The sequence below is a fragment of the Cupressus sempervirens genome, chromosome 9 (genome assembly GCF_028749045.1).
Source record: "Cupressus sempervirens isolate cs-2001-9-10 chromosome 9, ASM2874904v1, whole genome shotgun sequence".
Lineage (NCBI taxonomy): Eukaryota > Viridiplantae > Streptophyta > Pinopsida > Cupressales > Cupressaceae > Cupressus > Cupressus sempervirens.
In genome coordinates, this window is record NC_143126.1 from 145751095 (window position 1) to 145772831 (window position 21737).

The window sequence follows — 21737 nt, forward strand, 5'->3', positions numbered from 1 at the left end:
ACGCCATGTAATTCATCCAACAACTCATCTATCCTTGGAATGGGATATCTATTCTTTACTGTTTTTTTGTTCAACGCACGGTAGTCCACACACATGCACATCATCCTGTCCCTTTTGACCAATACCACTGATGACGCGAAAGGGCTAGAACTGGGATAGATCCACCCTTTCTCTAGCAGTTCTTGAATTGTGTTTTCGATCTCATCTTTGAATTTCTTAAGATGGTGGTAAGGTGTGGCTATGACCGACTTGGCCCTTGCTTCCAACTCGATCGTATGTTCAAACCCTCAATAAGGCGGTATGCCAGGAGGAATGTCTATAAAAACTTTATCGTGATCGCTCAAGATATTCTGGAGATCATCATCCTGAGGGGGTTTCCATTGACCTTTTATACGTTCTGCCAAGACAAAATAGTGTGCAGCCCAAGCAATGTCATCAAGCCATAAATTCCCTCCATCCAATGTGCAGAAACTTCCCTCGGACCCTCATTTGCCATTCCGCGGAGAACAACCTTCTTTCCATCGACAACAAAAGTGAAATCCATCTGTTTGAAGCTCTAAGTGTATTCATCAAGTGTCTCCATCAACTGTATGCCCAAAATAACCTCCATGTCATCAAGGTCCACTATGAAGAAATCCTCGAACACGGTGTGATTCGCCATTGTGATAGTTAACTGAGGAACAAGGTGTGTGCAAGGCAAAAGAGTCCATTCGACAACCTTGACCTAGAATCCTGTGTGCGTCTTTGTAGGTAGACCTCTTAATTTCACCAGAGATGGGTTTATGAAATTTAGAGTGGCTCCGCTATCATGCATCACCATAACCCTTTGTCCTTGAAGGGTTCTTATACATGAAATACCATGCACCTCGAGCTACCGGCAAGGGCGATAATTCCTCCACGCCACACCAATGCTGCAATTCTTTCTATACAGTCCAAACTAACCATTTTGGTGTCTTCGTGGGGTTGGTTATCTTTGGAGGGTATATCTTCTTGTTCGTCCTCATCATTAGACACGAACTTGATGTAGTGGATTTTTCCCTTCCTGAGGCACCTGTGCCCAGGTTTCCATGGTCCTTTGCATTTGGAATATAGTGTCTTCCTTCAGAGCTCCTGTCTAGTAGCTTCGTCCAACGACAGCTTTCTTGGTGGAGGTTTGTTATCTTTATCTTTATCCCTCGAAAACACCGTCGGTTTGGAATGTGAGTAACTTCATGAGGATGACATCGTCGATGATGCCATACTCCTTGCCTTCTTAATGGCCTACGACAAGGTGGCAAGATTGAACCCTTTTACCCAACCCTTCAGTGATTCTGTCAATCCGTCCATGAAGAGTACTGTTTGTCTTCTTTCATAAATGTCCATGACCAAAACAGAGAGTTTCTGAAATTCTGCAATGTATTGGTCAACCGATCCAATTTTTCTCAGTTGTGCCAAATCTTCGAAATTGAGTTCCGGATCTTTACTGTCAAATTGACCTATCAATCTCTCAGTGAATTCTGCATAGGTATTTATTTGATCATGCCCTAGCCTGATGGTGTCGTGATGCCACCATTCATACACAACTCCCTCCAAGTGTAAAGCCACAAATTTAATTGCTTCTTCTTCTGGCATGAGATTAAGATGGAAGTATCTCCCTTCATTACCCACACTTGCACAAATATGGATCCGGACCCATCAAATGGTGACAAATTTACTTTACTCAACTTCATCCTGATATCATCATTGAAATATCCTCCATTTCCGCCTCCCAAATATCTCATTCTTAAATCTACATAATCTTGGTAGGATATATCTTCCTCAAAATTCGTATTCTTCCAACCTTCTCGTAGCTTTTCTTGCATTTCTTCAAAGGTCAGTTGCTTCCCTCTGGGTGGTGTCTCCGTCTGTGGGGGAAAAGACATGGAAGGTCAAAAGCGTGCTGGATGAGGGTTCGTTTCACCCGACACCGAGTTCACATTGTGACCATTTTGTTCTCAAGATATTTTATTGTCTGCCAGCTTCTTAAGAGTCTCTTCCATAAATTGCTAGTATCATTGATCTATGCCTGATTCCTCACAAGTTCTCTCAGTAGTGCCACGAGTTCGACAGCTATGCGTTCTGGTGCGGCAGCCATTATATCAACGGAATGGGTTTTTCTTCTCTTCCGGCTATAAACTCTCATTTACTGTCCACAAGCTAGCAGGATCGAATACTTTGATACCAATGTAATGATCTACTTCCCAGTAGGAGGCGTAATGACTACTGTTATCCTTCAATGACCACTAATTTCCACTGTGCCAAGTTGATGAAAGGGGTCATACAGTGGGTAGAGAGGAAATGGAAGGTGTATGGACAGGAAATGGAAGTGTAGGGTTAGTGTTCAGTTGTACAGTGGAAATAAGAGTGGTCTGTACGGTGGCCAGGACAGGTCCTACAGTGGCCAGGGCAGGCCATACGGTGGCAGCTAGAACAGTCTGTATGGTGGTAAATGGTAGGGTCATACAATGGATCAATTTTCTGTACGATGGAGGTGGCGAAGAGTAAGTATGGCATGAATGGATGGATGTGCAACAAGGTCATACAGTCAAAAGATACCATGCAACAGGAGGGACGTACGGTCAATTACACTATGCAATAGGAAGGTTGTATGGAACAAAAGGATGTCGTATAGTGGTGTATTGTTCTTGTTTGACTATTCTCCTGGAGTACGAAAAGCTGAATGGTGTGCGGATGGAGGAAAAACTCAATAATGCAATCTAAACTTAGAGATCCAAATTTATCAGATAGAATCAAACAATAATGGAAATTAGACACAAGTAACCTTCAATTAGTATTTGCCAAAAGATGGTGCTCCGATTTGCTAGATCTAAGCGGAGTATTACATGCAATAATGGAATAGAGTGAGGGTTGAATCCCACCAAAATTGCGCAAGCCAAATAGGGAAGATCTTTCACTTTCGAAATGGCAAACAATCCAAAACTCCAACAGGAATTCACAATACGAAGAAATAAATCAAAATGCATACATAACAACTACCTACAAGCTGTGCTTAAATACCCGTCGAGGAAAACTTTCTAAGGGTGTACAAAGATAGCCGACAACAACACATACTACAGAAACAAAACAAAGATGGGTCCGAGATAAATTATATCAATCGGCCCATTAACAATAGTTTGATTAATAATCTATTTTATGATAGGGATATTACACTCCCTTGCAAGTTAGCTTGTCGAGAGGGTAAAATATTTTGGCAGAGTTCTTAATAAACCTCCGATAATACCCTACGTGTCCTAGGAATGATTTTACTTCAGTCGCATCTCTCAAAAGTGGCATTTCCCAAATCACTCAGACCTTGTCAGAATCTGTCTTTAATACTGCCTTGCACACGATGTGTCCCAACAGTTTTCCCTGAGGTACCATAAATCTACACTTCTTAGGGTTTAGTGCTAGTCGTGCCTATTTGCATCTTTCCATACATTCCTTGAGTGCAGTTAGATGTGTGTGTAGGCATTTCATTTATATGCACCTCTCCTTTGACTTCCCTGTATTCAGTTGGAAAATCGTTTTTTTCCTCTCCCTTACTTCCTTCTTCAACCCCTAACATGTGACAGCATAGAAATAGTTCATAGTCCTCCTTTTGCCAATGGAGTAGGCCATTCACCGAGTCCAAGTCATCTTCGTCAGATCCTCCTTCCAGTCTCAGGATTCCTTCTTCGTTGGGTTCCATTTGTTTCTTTCCTTCGTCGTCTCCTCCTTCGCCTTCGGAGTCTAATGACGCTGCCTCCTCTCCCACCATCTGGGTGTGTAGGTCAATTACAAACCTACGACCTCTTTCCATGGACAGAGTGTTCCTTTTCCAGTTGTATTTCACCTTTGCCTATACCAACCTGCCCCTTCCGAGGATGGCATCGTACCCTTTCCTTTTCAACGAAATGACCACGAAATCGAGTAAGAAAAGTTGTGTACCGATCATTACAGGTTGTGCCATTAGAGTTCCGAGAGGTATGATTTCGTGTTGATCAGTGGTGAGCAATTAGAATATAGGCGGCCATAGGGTAGGTTGTCCCAACTTCTTCCATGTTTCCTCAGGCAAATACATTTATGCCCAACCCTCCATCTACGATGGTGTCCGTAAGGATAGTTCCAAGAATATCCATCTCGACTACTGCAAGGTGTCTTCTTGTGTTCAACGTGAGTAGCATTGGGTCTACCATGGTCATTCTACTTCCCCCTTGTGTATTCTTCCCTAGCTCTTCCACAAAATTCAATCTTTGTCGTGTCTTCTTGAGCAAGTCCTTGGCACTCCTCAATCTGCTAGGTGAATGTACTCTGTTGGTCCGTGCTCCTTCACCACTTTAGTGCCCATCAGCGAGCTGTTGAAACTTTTGCCTTCGCTCCGCCTGTTGTGTGAGAATTAATGCTTCCCCTGTTGTGCGTACATCATCCTTTTTTCTTTTTTTTTTCGATTTTTATTGAGCAAATTTGGCATTAATCTTCATAACACATCTTTTGTACCAGGTTTGGCAGGCTACAACACCAAATGTTTACCGTATAGGGTAAACAGACAGTTATTGCATTAAGAGACTAGAATGTAACACAGAACACAATAGTACTTTATTCATATAAGCAAATATACAATCCTGATTACAATGATGCTTCATAATTCCATTCGGACGATGTACATATATCTCCCGATGGGGTGACTCAACCGTCACGCAACCTTTCAGACACTAACTAATCCCATCGGCTACAGTATGGTTTTCCCGACAACAATCTCCAAGCCTATAGAAGCCCTCTCCAAGCATAGCAGACTCCTTTAAACTTCTAATTAGGGTAACAAAATAAGAGGAGCTGTCCAAGCTAGAAGCTATCCAATGCTTACCTTTGCAAGAGAAGTGAGATGTACCACAAATATTGAAACAAATTTTGTTACCCTAGTTTAGGCCATTAAATTTAAACTTCCACAAGGAAAGAAATCTACTGATTATTAAAAAAGATTGTTTTTTAATATATTTGTTAAGCTCAAGGATTTTCCCTGGCTCACCATGCTTTCTAGCCTTAATGATTTCAGATGCCTGACCAATCTTCTCCTCTTCTCCTTCGCAGATTGTTCTGATCTCATATTGCTTTTGACTTTGCCTACTGCTGTTACACTCATAAAATCGAAAATTCAAATTTTGCTCAAGTTTTGCTCCCTTGCTGACACTCTTACTAGGAAAAATTCAGATTGAAATAAACATTATTTTGAGAAAGGGTCCTACTACTCAGAAATGAGGGAACCTGGAAAGCTACTAAGAATGAGGTCAACACTTTTCTCCCCTTATCACATTAAATTTGAAAGTTCCTAGTATCTTGTCTGTGTAAACTAAAAGGGAATGCATTTCTTACAGTCATCAACACATATTTTGAATCAGGTCAGGAGCATTAGTAATAGGTTAAAGCAGATGATTGGAAAATGTAATTGGACTCATTGCAAAGACAGATTCTAGATCAAGGCTTGTGTTGGAAAAAAACAGACTTGAAAAATACGTAATAGGACACCAATTACCAAATTGTCAAAATTAGGATAGAAAAACATACTCAAAATGGTAGCTCCATTAGATACAAGGTGCAAGAAGTGGTTTCAGCACAATGAATGGCAGAATATGTCTAGCTTTTCGTATCCATTAGGAACCTAAATGCATAATAAAGACTGAGGATCCATCTCATTTGACACAACACAATGCAGTTGAAGCAGATAAGCATGGTCAATGTTTGTCAAGGTTGCAGCAATACCACAAACGTAAATATTTGAAGTGACTCATCCATCGCATTTCTGAGTTTTCCTTAATGAGGCTAGGATAAGTTTGGAAGAGATGAGATTTATGAATATTGGAGAAGTTCTGGTTGCTCTTAATTCGGTATGTATCCCTTACTGCTCTGACTCTCTGATACAGTACCTGAAAGGCAGTCTCTTAAATGTATTCGAAAATATTAAATATGCAATGATATTCATATGATTCTCTCAAGGAAACTGAAATGGTAGCATTATTACTAGCGAAAAAATTGTCTTGTAGGAACATTTAAAAATCAAAAACAGTCTCCCAAAAATGACATAGAACTGAGGCCAGGTGTAGCAGATTATTGGATCCTTTCTCAAGGAAATTTCTGCCAAAAAATGTTTTGAAATTTGGATGAAGTTCTAAAAGTTGGGAAGTTGAACAGCTAATCCTTGTGTACCACTACTTTCATATCCTGGACACGGGAGAACATGCATAGATATGCATTATAATTTACAAGCTTTATTTCCGCATTGGAGGATCATCAATCTCAAATTGTAAGAGATGTTCTTCTAAAGTTGGACATTCTCTTATTTAAAATCAAGGACCGTCTACTTCAGACCACAGATCAGGTGCATATAAGCAGCTTTCTTTCTCCTTTACGAAATCATTGGACTTGGATATTAACAGGGATTCTTGGGAAGTAAATTGCACCCTCCTATGACTGTCTAACTTGATCCCCTTGCCCCTGGGCATAAAATATTGTAGTGCTCTTTGATTCTTCTACTCTACACTTTGATACAAGCATGTGCCAACAATGATCTCCATGTTGATTTCCATTAGCCATTTGTTTCTTTAAGAGGTCTACTCCTAACATGGTTATCTATATTTGTATTTGGATTATATGGCTACATTTCCTATTATGTTTGGATTGATTTAGTGTAAAATTTTGAAATCATGGTGATCCTTTGAGCCTAGTACTTACTAATCGCCAACGTAAGACCTTGGAGTAATCTCATTACTTCAACTAGGTGATTAGTCTGGGAGCCAAGTGGTAAAGCAATAGCTTTCAAAATGTAACTGGTAATTTTATTTTAGTCCCATTGAACTGCTTAGGTCATTGGTGGACATTAATGTTTTTCCTTTTTGCTTCTCCAAACATTGCTTTATAGTTAACCTAGACTGTTGTATTTTTTAAATCCTTGACCAATATTGTCCATTTGTGAATCTTAGTACAATCTGCATCATCGCTTTAACATTTACTTAAGCGGGTATATTACCCCTAAACTGGGATCATAGAATGTCCATAGCCATATAAAGTACTTTGAGGTGGAGAATAATTTCATTGTATGTTAGCCAGAGGCCCAAATGGCATCTCCAACTTGTGTTATTCCAGTGTGGCAACCAATACTTTATCCTTGTGAGCTATGGCCATCAAAAACCTTTTTTACTTTTTTTTTAACAAAATGAATGCTTGTTATTACAGCTCATTTTTTTTTCATGATTGATTATATGTTTGTGTACCTATTACCACTGTCATCCCTTTAACAGACTTACAGAAGTAAACTCATAATTAAATGTCCAATAAAAAAAGTTACAAATGTTCAATTGTTCACTCACTATATTCTACATTCATCTACAAAAATAGACGTGTCCATATTAGTGATCTTAATAAAGTGTAATGTCCGGTTCTAGCACATTTTTAATTTTGTTTAATACGATTAACCTAACTCATAATAATAAATTTATTCAGAAATTGCAATTTTGGCAATATAGTTCGGCTTGGAAACTAATAATTTGTCTCTTGAATCTTGTGTAATGTCCCCTCTCGCCTAACTAATAAATAAATAATCATGTTAGCCTATTTCCTATTCACCCCATGGGCTAAACATTGATTTAATAACGGGTAGGAAGTATCAATTAAATAAGAGGCCAAAAAGCCTAAGTCCCAGAATATATTATTTTAAATAGCTTCCACCCAACCCGGAACTAAGAATACCCAGTTATCTTGAGGTTAGCCATAGCTATTCATTATGGGTCTACACCTTAAGTTCCTATTTTTCAGTCGTAAATGTGGAGCCTTTTTTTAATGTAACTTAAGTTATCTCGGCCAGCTCAGTAGGTTTTTTTTGACATGACATGTGGGGGAGAATTTAGCAATTGTCCTCAATTGGCTTTCATTATCAGAAGAAAGCGAAAATCTGCTTTCTTAAATCACTGAGGTCTTTAATTGAGGAATGGCATGAGGAAGAATTCATTCTATGCTTTTGATCGATTATTGTTTTCTTGCTCTGCAAATCAGAACCACAGTGTGCATTCTCAGGACGCAAACCCTGGAGGAGGCTTCAATTCTGGACGGAACCCTCGAGGTTCCAACTCTTAGCACGACCATCAGTTCATTTTGATACCAGCAACAGGAAAGATTACTTCACAGATGAGTTCAATGGCAACTGGACAATTTCAGCAGTATAAAGTTACAGTGGGTCCCGTAGCAGCTACATTCTAGCTATCCTGGTATAACAAATCGGCAATCTGCATTAATTTTTACTAGCAAAGAGTGATCTGGTGCGACTGTTGTAAACAGCTAATGCTTCTGCTGGTCTTTTTGATAATCAATAGGTTGAAATGAAGCACTCTATCTGAGTCATGCGAATAGTATCTGTATGCTGCATGTAGCTTACTAATCATGTTATGAGATATATAATGATTGAGAAATATTTGTTGAGTATTTTTTACGAAAAACAGTAGTTTAGATCAATTCATTTTGAAAAATAAAAAATGTAATCTTTAATTCTGCTATTCGATCTTCTTCAAACTGCAATGATTTCATCAGGCATGTCTACTTTGAAAGTGCTTTCAGATCTGCCTGAATCAGGGGTTTTCATGCCCAACTCAGCAATGGAAATCAAGGGTTTTCACTTTTCATTCTTGATTCTATAATCATGAAAGATCTTGTACTCGGATTGATTGAATCTTTAAATCATTTTCCACAAAGAAAATAAGTAATGTCTTGATCAACTGATGTCCTCCTTTCCTTGTTTGGACTCCTTTTAATATTAATGCTTCAATAGTCATAACTCTTCAAATTATCCCATGACTGATCTTTATTATTTCAATTAGAATAGTAGGTAACTATCCCCTCCCATTAACAACAGTGGACCAAAGAATATTCTGAGCTTGTCAACTTCATAAAATGAGGCGTGTATGATTCCATGCCCCTTTGTTGTCGGTAAATGTATCATATAGCCGATGGGTAGAGTAGTATCCGAACGGGCGCGTGACGCTTGAGTCACCCCTTCGGAAAGGTATATGTACACGTTCGAGATGGACTTTGGAAGCATGATTGATCATTGTAGTCATTGTAATCGGATTGTAATCTGCAAGTGCATACATGAATAAAGTACCTGTTCTGAATCAAATCGTGTTATACATGTATTGAACTTCTTACCCTATGCGGTAAACATTTGACGCCGTTGCCAGACAAACCTGGAACGAAGGAATGATATGAAGATTGATGCCGAATTTGCCAAACAAGGATCGAAACAAGACAAAAGATAAAAATAAACTAAGTACAGCAAAAGAAATTTTAATTTTAACACAGCAAGCAGAGCGCAGACAGAGACTTCAGCAGATTGCCGAGGGGCACCGAAGGGGTGGAGAGGCACAGACGGAGGGAGTGCATTCACCCAGTAGGCTGAGGAGTGCTGATGAATTGCTGGAAGAAACTCGACAACGCTTGAATTTGGTAGAGGAAACAAGGGAAGAATTCCTTAACCTGTATAGGTCAAGGGGAGAGTGTCCGAACAGAAGGGAAGCAACTCGTACGGCTCGGAGTGCCTTGATACACCGGACAAACGGCTACAAGCGGAGAATAGAATGTCACTTGAAGACTTCTCACCAGACAACGCAGTTGTTGGAAACAAGACTATTGTACAGAACAGCGCGAGAGCACAAAACAGCGCAGGAGTCCAGAACAGCGCGGGAGCTCAAAACAGCGCAAGAGCTCAGAACAGCGTGGGTACACAAGTACCTCAGAATCAAAGACAAGTAACAATGGCTGACCCTAAAGAAAAGTTACCCAAGTTTCATGGTGATGGTTCAGCAGACCCTATCAGACATTGTAAAACGTGTGAAACCATATGGACGGCAAATGGTGTGACAGATGATGATGATTGGGTAAGACAATTTCCAGCGACCCTACGGGGTGTGGCGATAGATTGGTTTTCTGACACTAGTCCTCAAAAACTTAATACATGGGAAAATGTTAAAAAAAAATTTATAACAGAATTCAAATTGCTCGGAGATGATAATGAAATAGTGGCGGAAATCTACAGCACCAAACAAGGAAAAAATGAGACAGTCCGAACCTATGCCAGGCGACTGAAAGAATTGATCGAAAAAATGGAGAGTCAACCAGCGGATGGGTTGAAAAAATGGTGGTTCGTGGAGGGGCTACGGTCGGCTCTTAAAAGAAAAATGAAGATAGTACCACCGGCATCGTACACCGATGCCTATACTTGTGCCATGGATTTGGAAAGTGAACAGAAGATGAGTAAGACGAAGAAACATAAGTCCTCTGATTCAGATGATTCATCCTCAGAGAGTAGTAGTAGTGATGAGGAATCGAACAAGAAGGTGAAAGCGCTACAAAAAGACATGCTGCAAATGATGAAAGAATTCAAAAGTTTGAAAAAGAATCTGGATACAGTAAAAGGAGAACTGTGGTGCACAGATTGCAAGGAGGACGGCCATACGAAAGGTTCATGCCCAAAGAAGCAATTTTGTGACATTTGCCAGGTGGCGGGGCATTCTCTGAAAGAGTGCCCGTTTAACTTGAAAGCAAAAGGACACCAGCAAGTGTTACTAACGCAGGAAGCGTCAAACAATAGCAATAACACGGGCAATGATGCAACTTCAGGTGGCTATCGAAATAATAATAGACGCGGAAGGGGTGGAAACAATAACAATAACAATGGAGGTCGGAGTAGAATACAATATGAAGATTCAAAATGTCCAAAGCAAAGCGTAAATTTATTAAGTATTGAAACAAGCAATGAGAACGTATTGGCAATCACACGGGAGCAGGCGAGGAAGACAAAATATCTGAATGCGGAAGAAGAGAAGGAGAGGTTACAAAAAGCCCGAACAGAGATAGAGAAGCAGATGAGAGCGGAGAAGTCACAAGTAAAAGACACTGCTGAAACTCCGAATAGAAATTTGGCGGAACAGACATGGTGAAACAGATAATGCAAATGGAAGTGCCAATTAAATTAAATGATCTTCCTCTCACCATGCCACAGTTGCGTACGGCTATTATAAATATGACACCGTCCCCGAGAGTGACGGAGGAAGAAAAGGATAGTAAGGAAACAACCACAGCAATAGCAACAGAACAGATGCTATTAGCAATTACGACAGGTAGACACCCAGCAGTGGTGGAGATGGGCATTCTGTGTACGGTGCTAACAGATACAATAGTAGATGGAGGATCGGGAGTGAACGTGCTACCGAAAGATATCTGAAAAAAACTTGGACAACCAACACTATGGCCACCCACCTTTCAGTTACTTACAACAGATCATCATGGGATAAAACCCTGGGCACTTTGATGGCACAGCCTGTAACAATTGGGACACAACCATTTTTATTGGATTTTGTAGTCATTCCATTAAAGAGAAGAGGGTATGACGCAAAGTAACGAGAATCGAAATCATATCGGAATCGGCACGGCCGAATTGAATCGTGAATCAGGGGTGAATCGCCGGTGAATCGGCGATGAATCGGCAAATTTGAAAAACCCCTTTAAATGTAGAGATTTTAACAATTTAAGACTTATTTCATGCACCCTTTATTGAATATAACTTAAACACACTTTAACATCATCAAATAGAAGTTGAAACTTAACATATATAAACATAGAAGTTTGTGTTTACCACATGGGGTAAAGAGTTTTTATAAGACAGCTTCACATCCAACACCTACTCCAAGTGCTTCAAAGCATATCACCCCTCTCGAAAGGCTTGCTCTGTTGTTCTCTCCACTACAGACACTCCATGCCTACAACAACTTCAGGTCTTATCAACTGGTTAGACTTCCCACGACTGATAACCGCAACAACTGGGGGTCTAGGGGGCAGCGCCCTCACAGGAACCGCTGATGTTTTACTACCTGGAACACAGTGTTTTTGTGATTTTCTTCTGATCCCACACTCTTTCTGGGAACTGCTGATGTTTTACTACCTGATTATGTCTTTCCCTTCCCTTGGGCATCATCTGTTATGCATTCTAAACATTTTTTATTTGTCGTCTTTTTTTTTTCTTTTTTTCTTTTTTAATAACCTATGGTTCTTCTTTTCTCTTCTCCTCTCTTCTAGTCATGCTTAACAATTAGAAGGCCCTTTAGGGTTATAACAAAGAGGAAAGGTAAAAAAGAAAGCAAAAAGCATAAGTGATTTTTTTTTTATTTCCAACTAAACATGCTTGCTGCTGCCAGCCGACTTTTGGCGATTTCTAATGGCGATTCAGGCGATTTTTTGAGTGAATCGCCGATACATGCAATTCAGGTGATTCACCCAATGAAATTGCCAATCACGATTTCCGACACCAAAAAAATCGACGTGCATGAATCTGATCGCTGAATCGACAATTCACGCGATTTCAGCACGATTCTCGTTACTCTGGTATGACGCCATCCTGGGACAGGGGTGGTTGGTGCAAGCTAAGGTAAAGCATGATTGGAAAAGGAATACTCTGTCAATGGAGAAAGGAGGTAGGAGATTTATAATCGATTTGCATACACAGATGGTAGGAGAAGAAGCAGCGTCGTCAGACTCAAAAGGCGAAGGCAAGAATGATGACGAAGGGAAAAAAAGGATGGAACCAGATGATGAAGGGGTGCTAAGATTGGAAGGAGGGTCAACTGATGACGACTTAGATTCCGTGAATGGACTGCTACACTGGCAAATGGAAGACTATGAGGTCTTTCTGAGTTGCAATATTTTGAGTGTCGAGGAAGGAAAAGAAGGCCATAAGTTTCCGAAGGAGTACAGTGAATTGAAGGAAGGAGAAGCGCAGGTGGATGAAACACCAGCCCATACGTTCAATAAAGATAAACCGATGAAGTATGAAGAGCCGACGGTGAAAACAATGAACTTGGGTGATGAGGAAAATCCAAAGAACATTCTTGTAGGAGATGATTGGTACCCAGTATTGAAGGCAGCAGCTTGGACGTATAAAAACTTAAAAGGAGTACCACCAAAGCTATGTGTCCACCGGATACCATTAATCGAAGGTGCGGTACCTATACAAAAGCGGCCGTACCGAAGGAATAAGAACTATGCAGCATGGGCCACGGAAGTTGCACAAAACAGGTGGAAGGTATGGCGTCAGAAGCGTTTAAAATTAAACAGATTTCAACATAGTCAGTTAGTACTAAAGTATAATGGATGAAATGAAATAAGGCCTAGAAAATTTAAAGTTAAATGGGTTGGACCGTACAAGATATGGGAAGTTGGGTATAACGGAGCAATTAAATTGTGGACACTAGACGAAAAAGAAATACCAGATGCCGTAAATGGATCAAAATTGAAAATATATAAAGAAAGAAAGAATCCTCCGCCGACAAACAACTGAACGAAGAAAAGATGTCTGTAAATAATGTATATATGCAGGAAGTGTATATTTTCAAGCGAAGTTAGGATAGTTTAATTTATTAAAAAAGAAAAAAAAAAGTATGTGGAAATAAATAAGAAGTCAGATGTGATAGTCAGAGAACAAGTGAGAAGGATGAAAATAAATTATGAGGTAGAACCGTACGGTCTCAAAAGAACCTTATTGGAAAATATTTTAAAAATAAAAAAATAAAAAAATAATAATAAACATGATAAAAAGCTAAGCAAGCAAAGTGAGGAAATAAGAACAAAGTAAGAGTTTTGATGACCGTACGGCCCCCCTAGATGACCGTACGGCCTTATTGAACGACTGTACGGCCTCATTGAACGACCATACGGCCTCAAACAGAGTTATGTTGAAAATAATAATAAAGCAAGCTTAAAATTTGACATGACCGTACGGCCCTAGATGCCCGTATGGACCCAAGACTTATGTGATGGGAAAAAATATAATGAAGTAGAAGAAAGGACCATACAGCCCTATCCCGTACGGACTTGCAGAGCAGTGGAAACAAGCCATATGACCTTAAGAAGAGTTGAGAAGAAGTTTACATGACCGTATGTCTCAAACAAGTAGAAGCAGATTTCACCATACGGATTGTGGCCAAGAAGCAGGAGCAAGCCGTATATAAGAGCTAAATAGGAAGCCATACTAAGTAGAAAAAGTTACAGCTAAAGCCGTACCATCACCTGGGAGGCTGAATCCAATAAAGACGTACCATAGAAATTGCTCACAGGATTTGTAGAAGTCATACAGTATGGAAGCCGGCAAAATTTGTGAACAGTAATTGCCATAACAGTGTGACATTTATTCACAAAACGACAAAAGGGTATAAATAAAAATTTTAAAAAAAAACGACGATAGATTGAAACAGATCGAAATGAGTAATGCATGATGCCAAAGGGAAGGGTAGACATAAGTAGTTGCCAGAAAGAGTGTGATTAGGAGAAATTGCAGAAATAGTGTGTTCCGTGCATTTTTCTGTGGGTTTCGAAGTGCTATTTTGGTCTTAGTGGCGAGGGGCGCTGCCCCTCGACCCCGCTGGGGGCGTTGCCCCCTAGACCCCTATTCGTTGCGAATTATCAGTCGTGGGAAGTATGACCAGTTGATGAGACCTGGAGCTGCGACAGTAGGCATGAGTGAAGCACTTGGAGCAGGTGTTGGACGTGAGGCTATCTTGGTGGATGCATAGAGAGCTCGGGAGGAGCTGATCATCCAGTTGAAGGCAGTACGGCAACACTTGGCTAAGTGTAACCAGGAGTTGGAACAGAGAAAGCAACACAGGTGGCTATTAAGGTCAGCTAAGGAGACAGTATTGTGTTAGCAGAGGCTACAAATGCAATGTGGTTTGGAGACCAATTTGGTGCAGGCATGAGACAAACGTGAAAGTGATGTAGCAGATACAGATTTATCTTGTTGTAGTTAGTCAGTTAATATATTTTGTTGTTAATGAAATTGTGTAATGAATTTTTTTGTATTATCGTCCGGAGACGACCTTTTCTTTTGGGGGGGATGATGTTGTCGGTAAATGTATCATGTAGCCAACGGGTAGAGTAGTATCCAAACGGGCACGTGACGCTTGAGTCACCCCTTCGGAAAAGTATGTGTACACGTCCGAGATGGACTTTGGAAGCATGATTGATTATTGTAGTCATTGTAATCGGATTGTAATCTGCAAGTGCATACATGAATAAAATACCTGTTCTGAATCAAAACATGTTATACATGTGTTGAACTTCTTACCCTATGCGGTAAACACCCTTAATACACCAAAATAACCTTCTGCAATTTATGATTGAGCAGGGCTAATCTTATTTCGGTTTCAAGGTGGGGACATTACATAAAGAGGAACAAAGCTAACAAGGCAAACATTAAGAGAGTATGTTTTACATTCCCAATTAGAATAACAAATTGTTGTCTTTCCCGTAGATTGAAAACATCTAACTCAACCAAACATTTGGCCTAGGGCCAACAAAAAGTCCTCCTCAGGTACCGGTAAATTTTTTTCAACATGTACTAACCTTTGATTCAAAGAGTTACAATATGAAACTTCCTAATAGAGAACAAAGTGCTTCCCTTTGCTACCAAAGTTTTTAAATCCTGTTCTATCTAGGCTATTGAAAAAATTAAAGGTTTTTGATGGAGTTAGCATTACCTTTATTAAGACTATCTGACATGGCCCCATAAGCAGAAATCTGCAAACTTGTTAACCAAAGGATGTGGTGTTTCAATCCTATTAAAATCTAAGTCACAATTTACAAAATAGCACATGCTCATAGGAGGTTGCATACAACAGAAAGGGTGACTTCATAGTTAAAGGGTATAAATAGGAAGGTCGTATGAAACATCAATTCTATTTTATTATGCAGCGGGAAGAGTTCAATTGGATAAAAAATGGCACAAGAATTCCCACAAACAGAGAGAAATCTTAAGGGAGAAGTAGAAGTAAAAGGATAATGATTGTGATGCATGTCTGCAAAATAAGGACTACAAAGACAGTGGGATTGTATTGACAAAGGAAATAGCCAGAAAAATGGAAAAACAACCTGCAGTTTGTGTCAAATATTCGCTCATGTTTGATCTCTCTCATATATGTTTGATCTCTCTCATATGTTCTTGGTAAATTACTAAATTGATAGACCCTACAATCTAGTTTACAGTATAATACAACCCTTTGTACTTGGCTGTTGGTTGGTGAAGTTAATATTAGTCTTCCTACACGCGTTTGATAGTTAGTACAGTAATTTATCTAGAACCAAAATCCCTAAAAAAAAATTGCTTTGAATAGCCTAAAAGCAATTCCACAGCTATTTGTGCTTTGCCCAGCTGCCAATGTTTGTTAAATAAGGATTTTCCAGCCAAATTGCATATATCTATTACAACATGCATTTATTTATCAAAGAAAAATTCTAAACTTTGGTCCCAGAGTTAAGGTTTCCATCCCAATTATGAAGACAGCATGCAGTCTCCATTAGCTGAGAGCAAAGAAAAACTATAAAATACACTTTACATATTCGCAAGAATTACATGCATGCAAAATGTGTCATGGCCTAAGGATCCTACTAGTCTTGCCTACAACTTGACCTAAATATTTCCTTTAAGAATTTAAAATAATTTCATTAGAATAGAACTGAATGCATTAGAAAGGTCAGCACCTACTTATAAGTAAATGGAGAAATTGAGTTAAATGTAAGTTAAAACAAAGGTAGAAAACTGTTAGACATTCAACTAAAAAGAGGATTTCTTAAATAACTTTCTAGCTTCCAATTGCCCCAATCAAACAAGAAAATAGAACCTTGAACTTATTTTGAAAAAAGATGGTAGAGATTACATGTGCACTGTTGATTGAAACTGGTTAGTTCAAGTTACAAGAAAGAAAGTTTAACTCAAAAAACAATGGTTGCACAATCAAACATCATTTAAATGTACCTCTTTTGTTCTTTGCTCGTGTAAACTCCTTGGCTTTTTCAATCTCTGCAGAAATTCTCTTTTGCAACACTCCTTCTTTCTTCTCCAGCATCTCTAGGGTCTGCAACATCCACAAAATTTCAAAATACATGAATATCATAAGTCTTCTGAATAGTAGTATAAGGCATTGTTGGATATACAAGCAACAGAATTGTAAACTACTGAATAAGATAAGATAAGATAATGATATTAATGTCCAAAAAAAGACCAACAAAGGATCTATGGGACTGAATAATTACAACAATAAGGCTGACAGCAGCAAGAGCACACAAAGGTGTCTGAGAGAAAATACAACAACAAGATAAAGCAAACAAAGAACCAGAGAGGCGACCAAGAAAGAGACTAGAAGTCCTTTCAAGGCAAAAAGAAGTCAGTCACTGAATGATATGTATGTCGGTGAGTAAAGGACCTGCCCTGTATGTGGCCACTCGTAGAGGAATGTCATTGGTGCAAATAGCTGGTCTGGGACCTGACGCAACTAGAATGCCTAGTAGATCTAGTAGAGCTAGAAGGCCTTTTCACCCCACGCAAAGGAGATAATGGTGTGAAAAAGGCAGTAATTAGCTGGGTAGACGAGTGCCAATGCGGAAGCAATGACTGAATCGTGCTATCACGGAGCATAGTGGTCTCTCAAAGATGAAGTGAGAGACAGTGCTGATCATAGTAGCTGAAAAAATCATAAAGAGAGAAGCTATCCCGAAACAAATAGCTGATAATAGCTGAGCTTTAAGTCTACCAGTCTATTCAAATAACACTTTCAGGCTTTGACACAAAACATGTATCAAGGAACAAGTTCTCCGCAAACAATCCCAACCCTAGAACTCTTACCTTACAGAATACACAGTGAATTGTACACAACAGAAATAGTTTCGGCATCTAAAATAGGAGTTAACCTTTACAAAATTTGGATTTCAAAGAAGGCAACCATAGTAACACGGGGACGCGTCCCCCCCCTTTTTGCCCGACGTCTCGGAGACTTCAACGCACCGGAGACTTGGGGACTCCGTCTCCCCGTCCCCAGCGGTGCCACTAGATTCCACCACCTCCACCGAGGATGGGGGACATCCTGCTATTCACTATTTGCAAATTCGACTATTTATGTTTAATGTTCGATGTTCCAATTCAATGCAATGTTTCAAGTATTCACTCTTTTACATCTTTACATCCTATATTGCAATACATATTTTGATAACTAACATTTTTAAATACCATATGCATAAATATATACACCGCTCTTGTCCCCTGCCGCCGTCCCCCCACCGTCCCCCCGCCGTCCCCAAATTAAGGCCTCTCTGTCCCCCCGTCCCGAAAACTTGTCCCCTCGTTTCGCCGTCCCCCCGTCCCCCAGGGTGGTGTAACTATGAAGGCAACGAACAACATTAATAGAAAGAAAACCATGTTATCTAACAGAATCTGTATAAATCAGTGATATTCTATCATGTCCCCCATTGGAAACCCTAATCACAACAGTTAGTGAAAACAAGGAGCACCCAGTAATAATTTGTTTCATAGTAGCAATTTTAAGAATGGGAGACATAACAACCATTACTACTATTATAAATATATATACATACATAGGGCAAAAGCCTAATGAAATGGGGAGGCATCTTTGAAGACAATGGAGATGTAAAGCCCAAATGAGATTGTGTATAGGGGGAAAAATTCAATAACCAAGAGGAAATAAGATTCCCTTGAGCTTCATCGTGAACATTATTGGGAGTGTTGTAGCAGGAAGAACTCTATGCTTGAGTCACATTGCTGGATGAGACTATTGTTCCTATTTTAGTCAAATGTTTCTCTCTTCTGAGCTATTTGAAAGCATTTTCAGCATGCATAAGGGTCTGCTCACCAAGAGAAGTGTTTGGTTGACCTTGGAATTCAGGACGTGAAATAATTGTTCATTTTATAACCAGAAGTATATAATTGTAACAAAAATAAAACGCCATAATTTAACACAAAAGATAACACCAAAAGTTATCTTGGGAAAAACCCTCAGCTTTACGAAAATCCTTGCCTCTGATTGACATCTTTAGCCACAGAACAATTAACATTTATGAGTCTTAACATAAACAGATGAATAACTGATATTGCTCAAATGATGCAAATGATTAGGAACAAAGTAAACAAACCATGAATGTTCCTATGGTAAGTATTATTGGGGATACATTATCTATGGACATTTTTTGAATATTTGGTGAATATCATGTGACTTGATATTCCGAGGCCATTACTCTTGATATCATGAGATGATATCTAAATGTGAGTATCTTATGATCAAGGATATTCTTAATCATGCCAACCTGATATTACATTGAGGTAATATCTAACCATGTGTTTATCCTCCCTAGCTAAGAGGGAGTGTTGATGTTGTAACTTCAGCCAGATTGAATAGATCTATAGACGATCCCTCTATGGTTATTGGTTAAACATTATTGCATTTGATTAATCGTCAATTAGATGCAATATACACACATTCAAATCTGCGCTTGGAAAACACATACCGTATAGGCAGTGCTATTACATTTACAATGATCATCATAAAACAACAAATAAGATAAATTCTAGCCTCAACTTTTATGCATTTTATCACCTGGGAAGAGTCTTGCAAAAGCATTATGATGCCCATTAGCAACATCATCATCCGCATATGGTGCAACTCAATCCGCATAGCAACTATTTCCTAGCTATAGTACCTTGGAGATAAGGCATATGCAAGAAGGTGCAATGGGGTAGTCATCTTCTCCCAACGATGATGAATGATTGCTTCGACCTTTTTTGCATAAGGCTTCACATTTTGTGGGGTCATTCTCATATGTTTGTATGGAAAGCTTTACTTTTTCTACCATTGTGTCCATGTCATCATACACATCCCACAAGCAAGGTGAATCTATATCAGCAAAGCATAGCATAGTCATGATAGGCTCAATCAAATCCAATACAAATTGTACACGAGCCCACCAACTATCATCCAAGACCAAAGCCTTGACCTTTTGGGCTCACTCTGAATTTGAAGCCTTCCATATACCCCATTGGCTAGAAATAACCATTTGGCTCAATGCCCCATGCACCTTGAGGAGTCATCTCATTAAAACAGTATAAGATGCGAATCGGGTCTCCGCAACCTAAGCAAGTTACAATATGTCAATAATTATTAAGAAAACTTATATACAATTTGATAATTGAACATGAACATAAAACTTATTCAAATTAAATAAATAAATAAAACTATCTAATTACAATTTTGAATTTACCTTCAACAACTCCAACTTGGAGAATGATCTGAATATGGATTGTGCCATGTGGTGGTTTTACACAAACATTTGTATCTCCTCTTGGAATATTTGCTTCACCTAATCTATTTGGGTGCCAATTTGTTGCATAACCAAGTTGAGAAAGTGTATGGTGCATTATGTCCTAAAATATGGTCTCAACCAAAGCACCTACACCCCTACAATTTTTTGGATTATTTGTGATCACCTGGACCACATTCTCACAACCCGCCATCTCAATGGCCTCAATGAGAATTCTAGAAATGAATTGTGAATCCTTAACTTCTCCTCCACAATCAACTGCCCCAAAAAACATTGCCCCTTTGGGGGGCATTGCAATCACATTAATCAATGGTCAATTTCTCGTGTCTTTCCATCCATCAGACACAATAGTTACACCCCAAGTTTTCCAAGAAGTTTTAATTGGTTGAACAACTTTCTCTAAAGAAATCTCATCTTTTTGCAAAAGAGTAGTACACACCTTTTCATACCCAAGACTAGTGTAATCAATTAATGCTCTATTGATGGTTGCAACCATTTCCTTAAAATATGGTGATCTTACCAAGTTGAAAGGAAGACAACTAGCATAAAGGCAAGATGCAATTACTTGATCAGCAAGCTCTATTGCCTCCATTTTAAATGTGGAATCCAATAGACCTCTTTTGCGGGCAATAACTTCTACTTCTTTGTCTTCCTGTCCTGGTATAAGTACTTGCAAGAATAGATGTTTAGAGAACACAACATGATCAGTGGGCAATTTTACTTTGCTCTTTCTAGATGAAGGTCAATAAAAATTTGTCTTTGATTTGTTAACTAAACAATCAGCAGCTTCTTGTTCTTTTATAAATCTTGCTAATCATGCATCAGCCATCCTTTTTCCATCTTAGCTTCCTTTGCACAATCCTATTCCTTTACCAATAGGGAAGATAAAATGCGCTTTGACACGAATATGAGCTACTGAATGATTTACTATAACATAAATTACATTTCCAAATGTACGACCTGCCTCTTGAAACCTATGATAATCTTGTGGTATGTCCATAACGGAGATACTACATCAGTTTTGAAGTTATCACTTCGTTCACCTTGCCCTGTGACTTAACTTTGACTACTGGTAGTGGTCATTCTTACACAACACAATCTATGAATTTAATAAGAAAATTAAATTATATTTGTTGCGTGGATATTTTGCAACCGACATTCTTGTGAAAATCCAATTGCAAAATAGGATGAGCAGCCACAAAATATGAGACAAAGTCTCTCCTACCTTAAAGGGAGGGCTCCCCCTTCTCAACGTTCCTTGGATCAACTCAAGGTAAGCAAGAAATTGAGAGATTCGTAAGGAGTGTTACCAATATTCTTTCATCTTTAACTTTCAGGAAAGCTTCCACTTACATGCGGAGCGAGTAATGGGCAAAATGAAATATCTAACTACACTTCTATCTAGTAGTTGGAAACGGTGATACCGATAAACCAACATAAACTCAAAGACTGATTGAAAGTGTATTGGTTTGGCTCTAAGTCATGCTTGTCTAATTTATAAGAAAAATCAGTACCATTAGGGCGCAAAGACTTCCAGAAGTAGATGATCT

The 21737-nt window shown here is 39.1% G+C and overlaps 1 protein-coding gene across 1 annotated transcript in view; it reads right to left on the reverse strand.

Moving 5' to 3' along the window:
- LOC149537928 (vacuolar protein sorting-associated protein 32 homolog 1-like) overlaps positions 1–21737 on the reverse strand; it is an 83469-nt gene that overhangs the window by 32157 nt on the left and 29575 nt on the right. The window contains exon 2 of the mRNA XM_089799342.1: positions 16838–16937. Within this exon, the coding sequence (XP_089655468.1) occupies positions 16838–16937 (100 nt within the window). The remainder of the gene's footprint in view (positions 1–16837; positions 16938–21737) is intronic.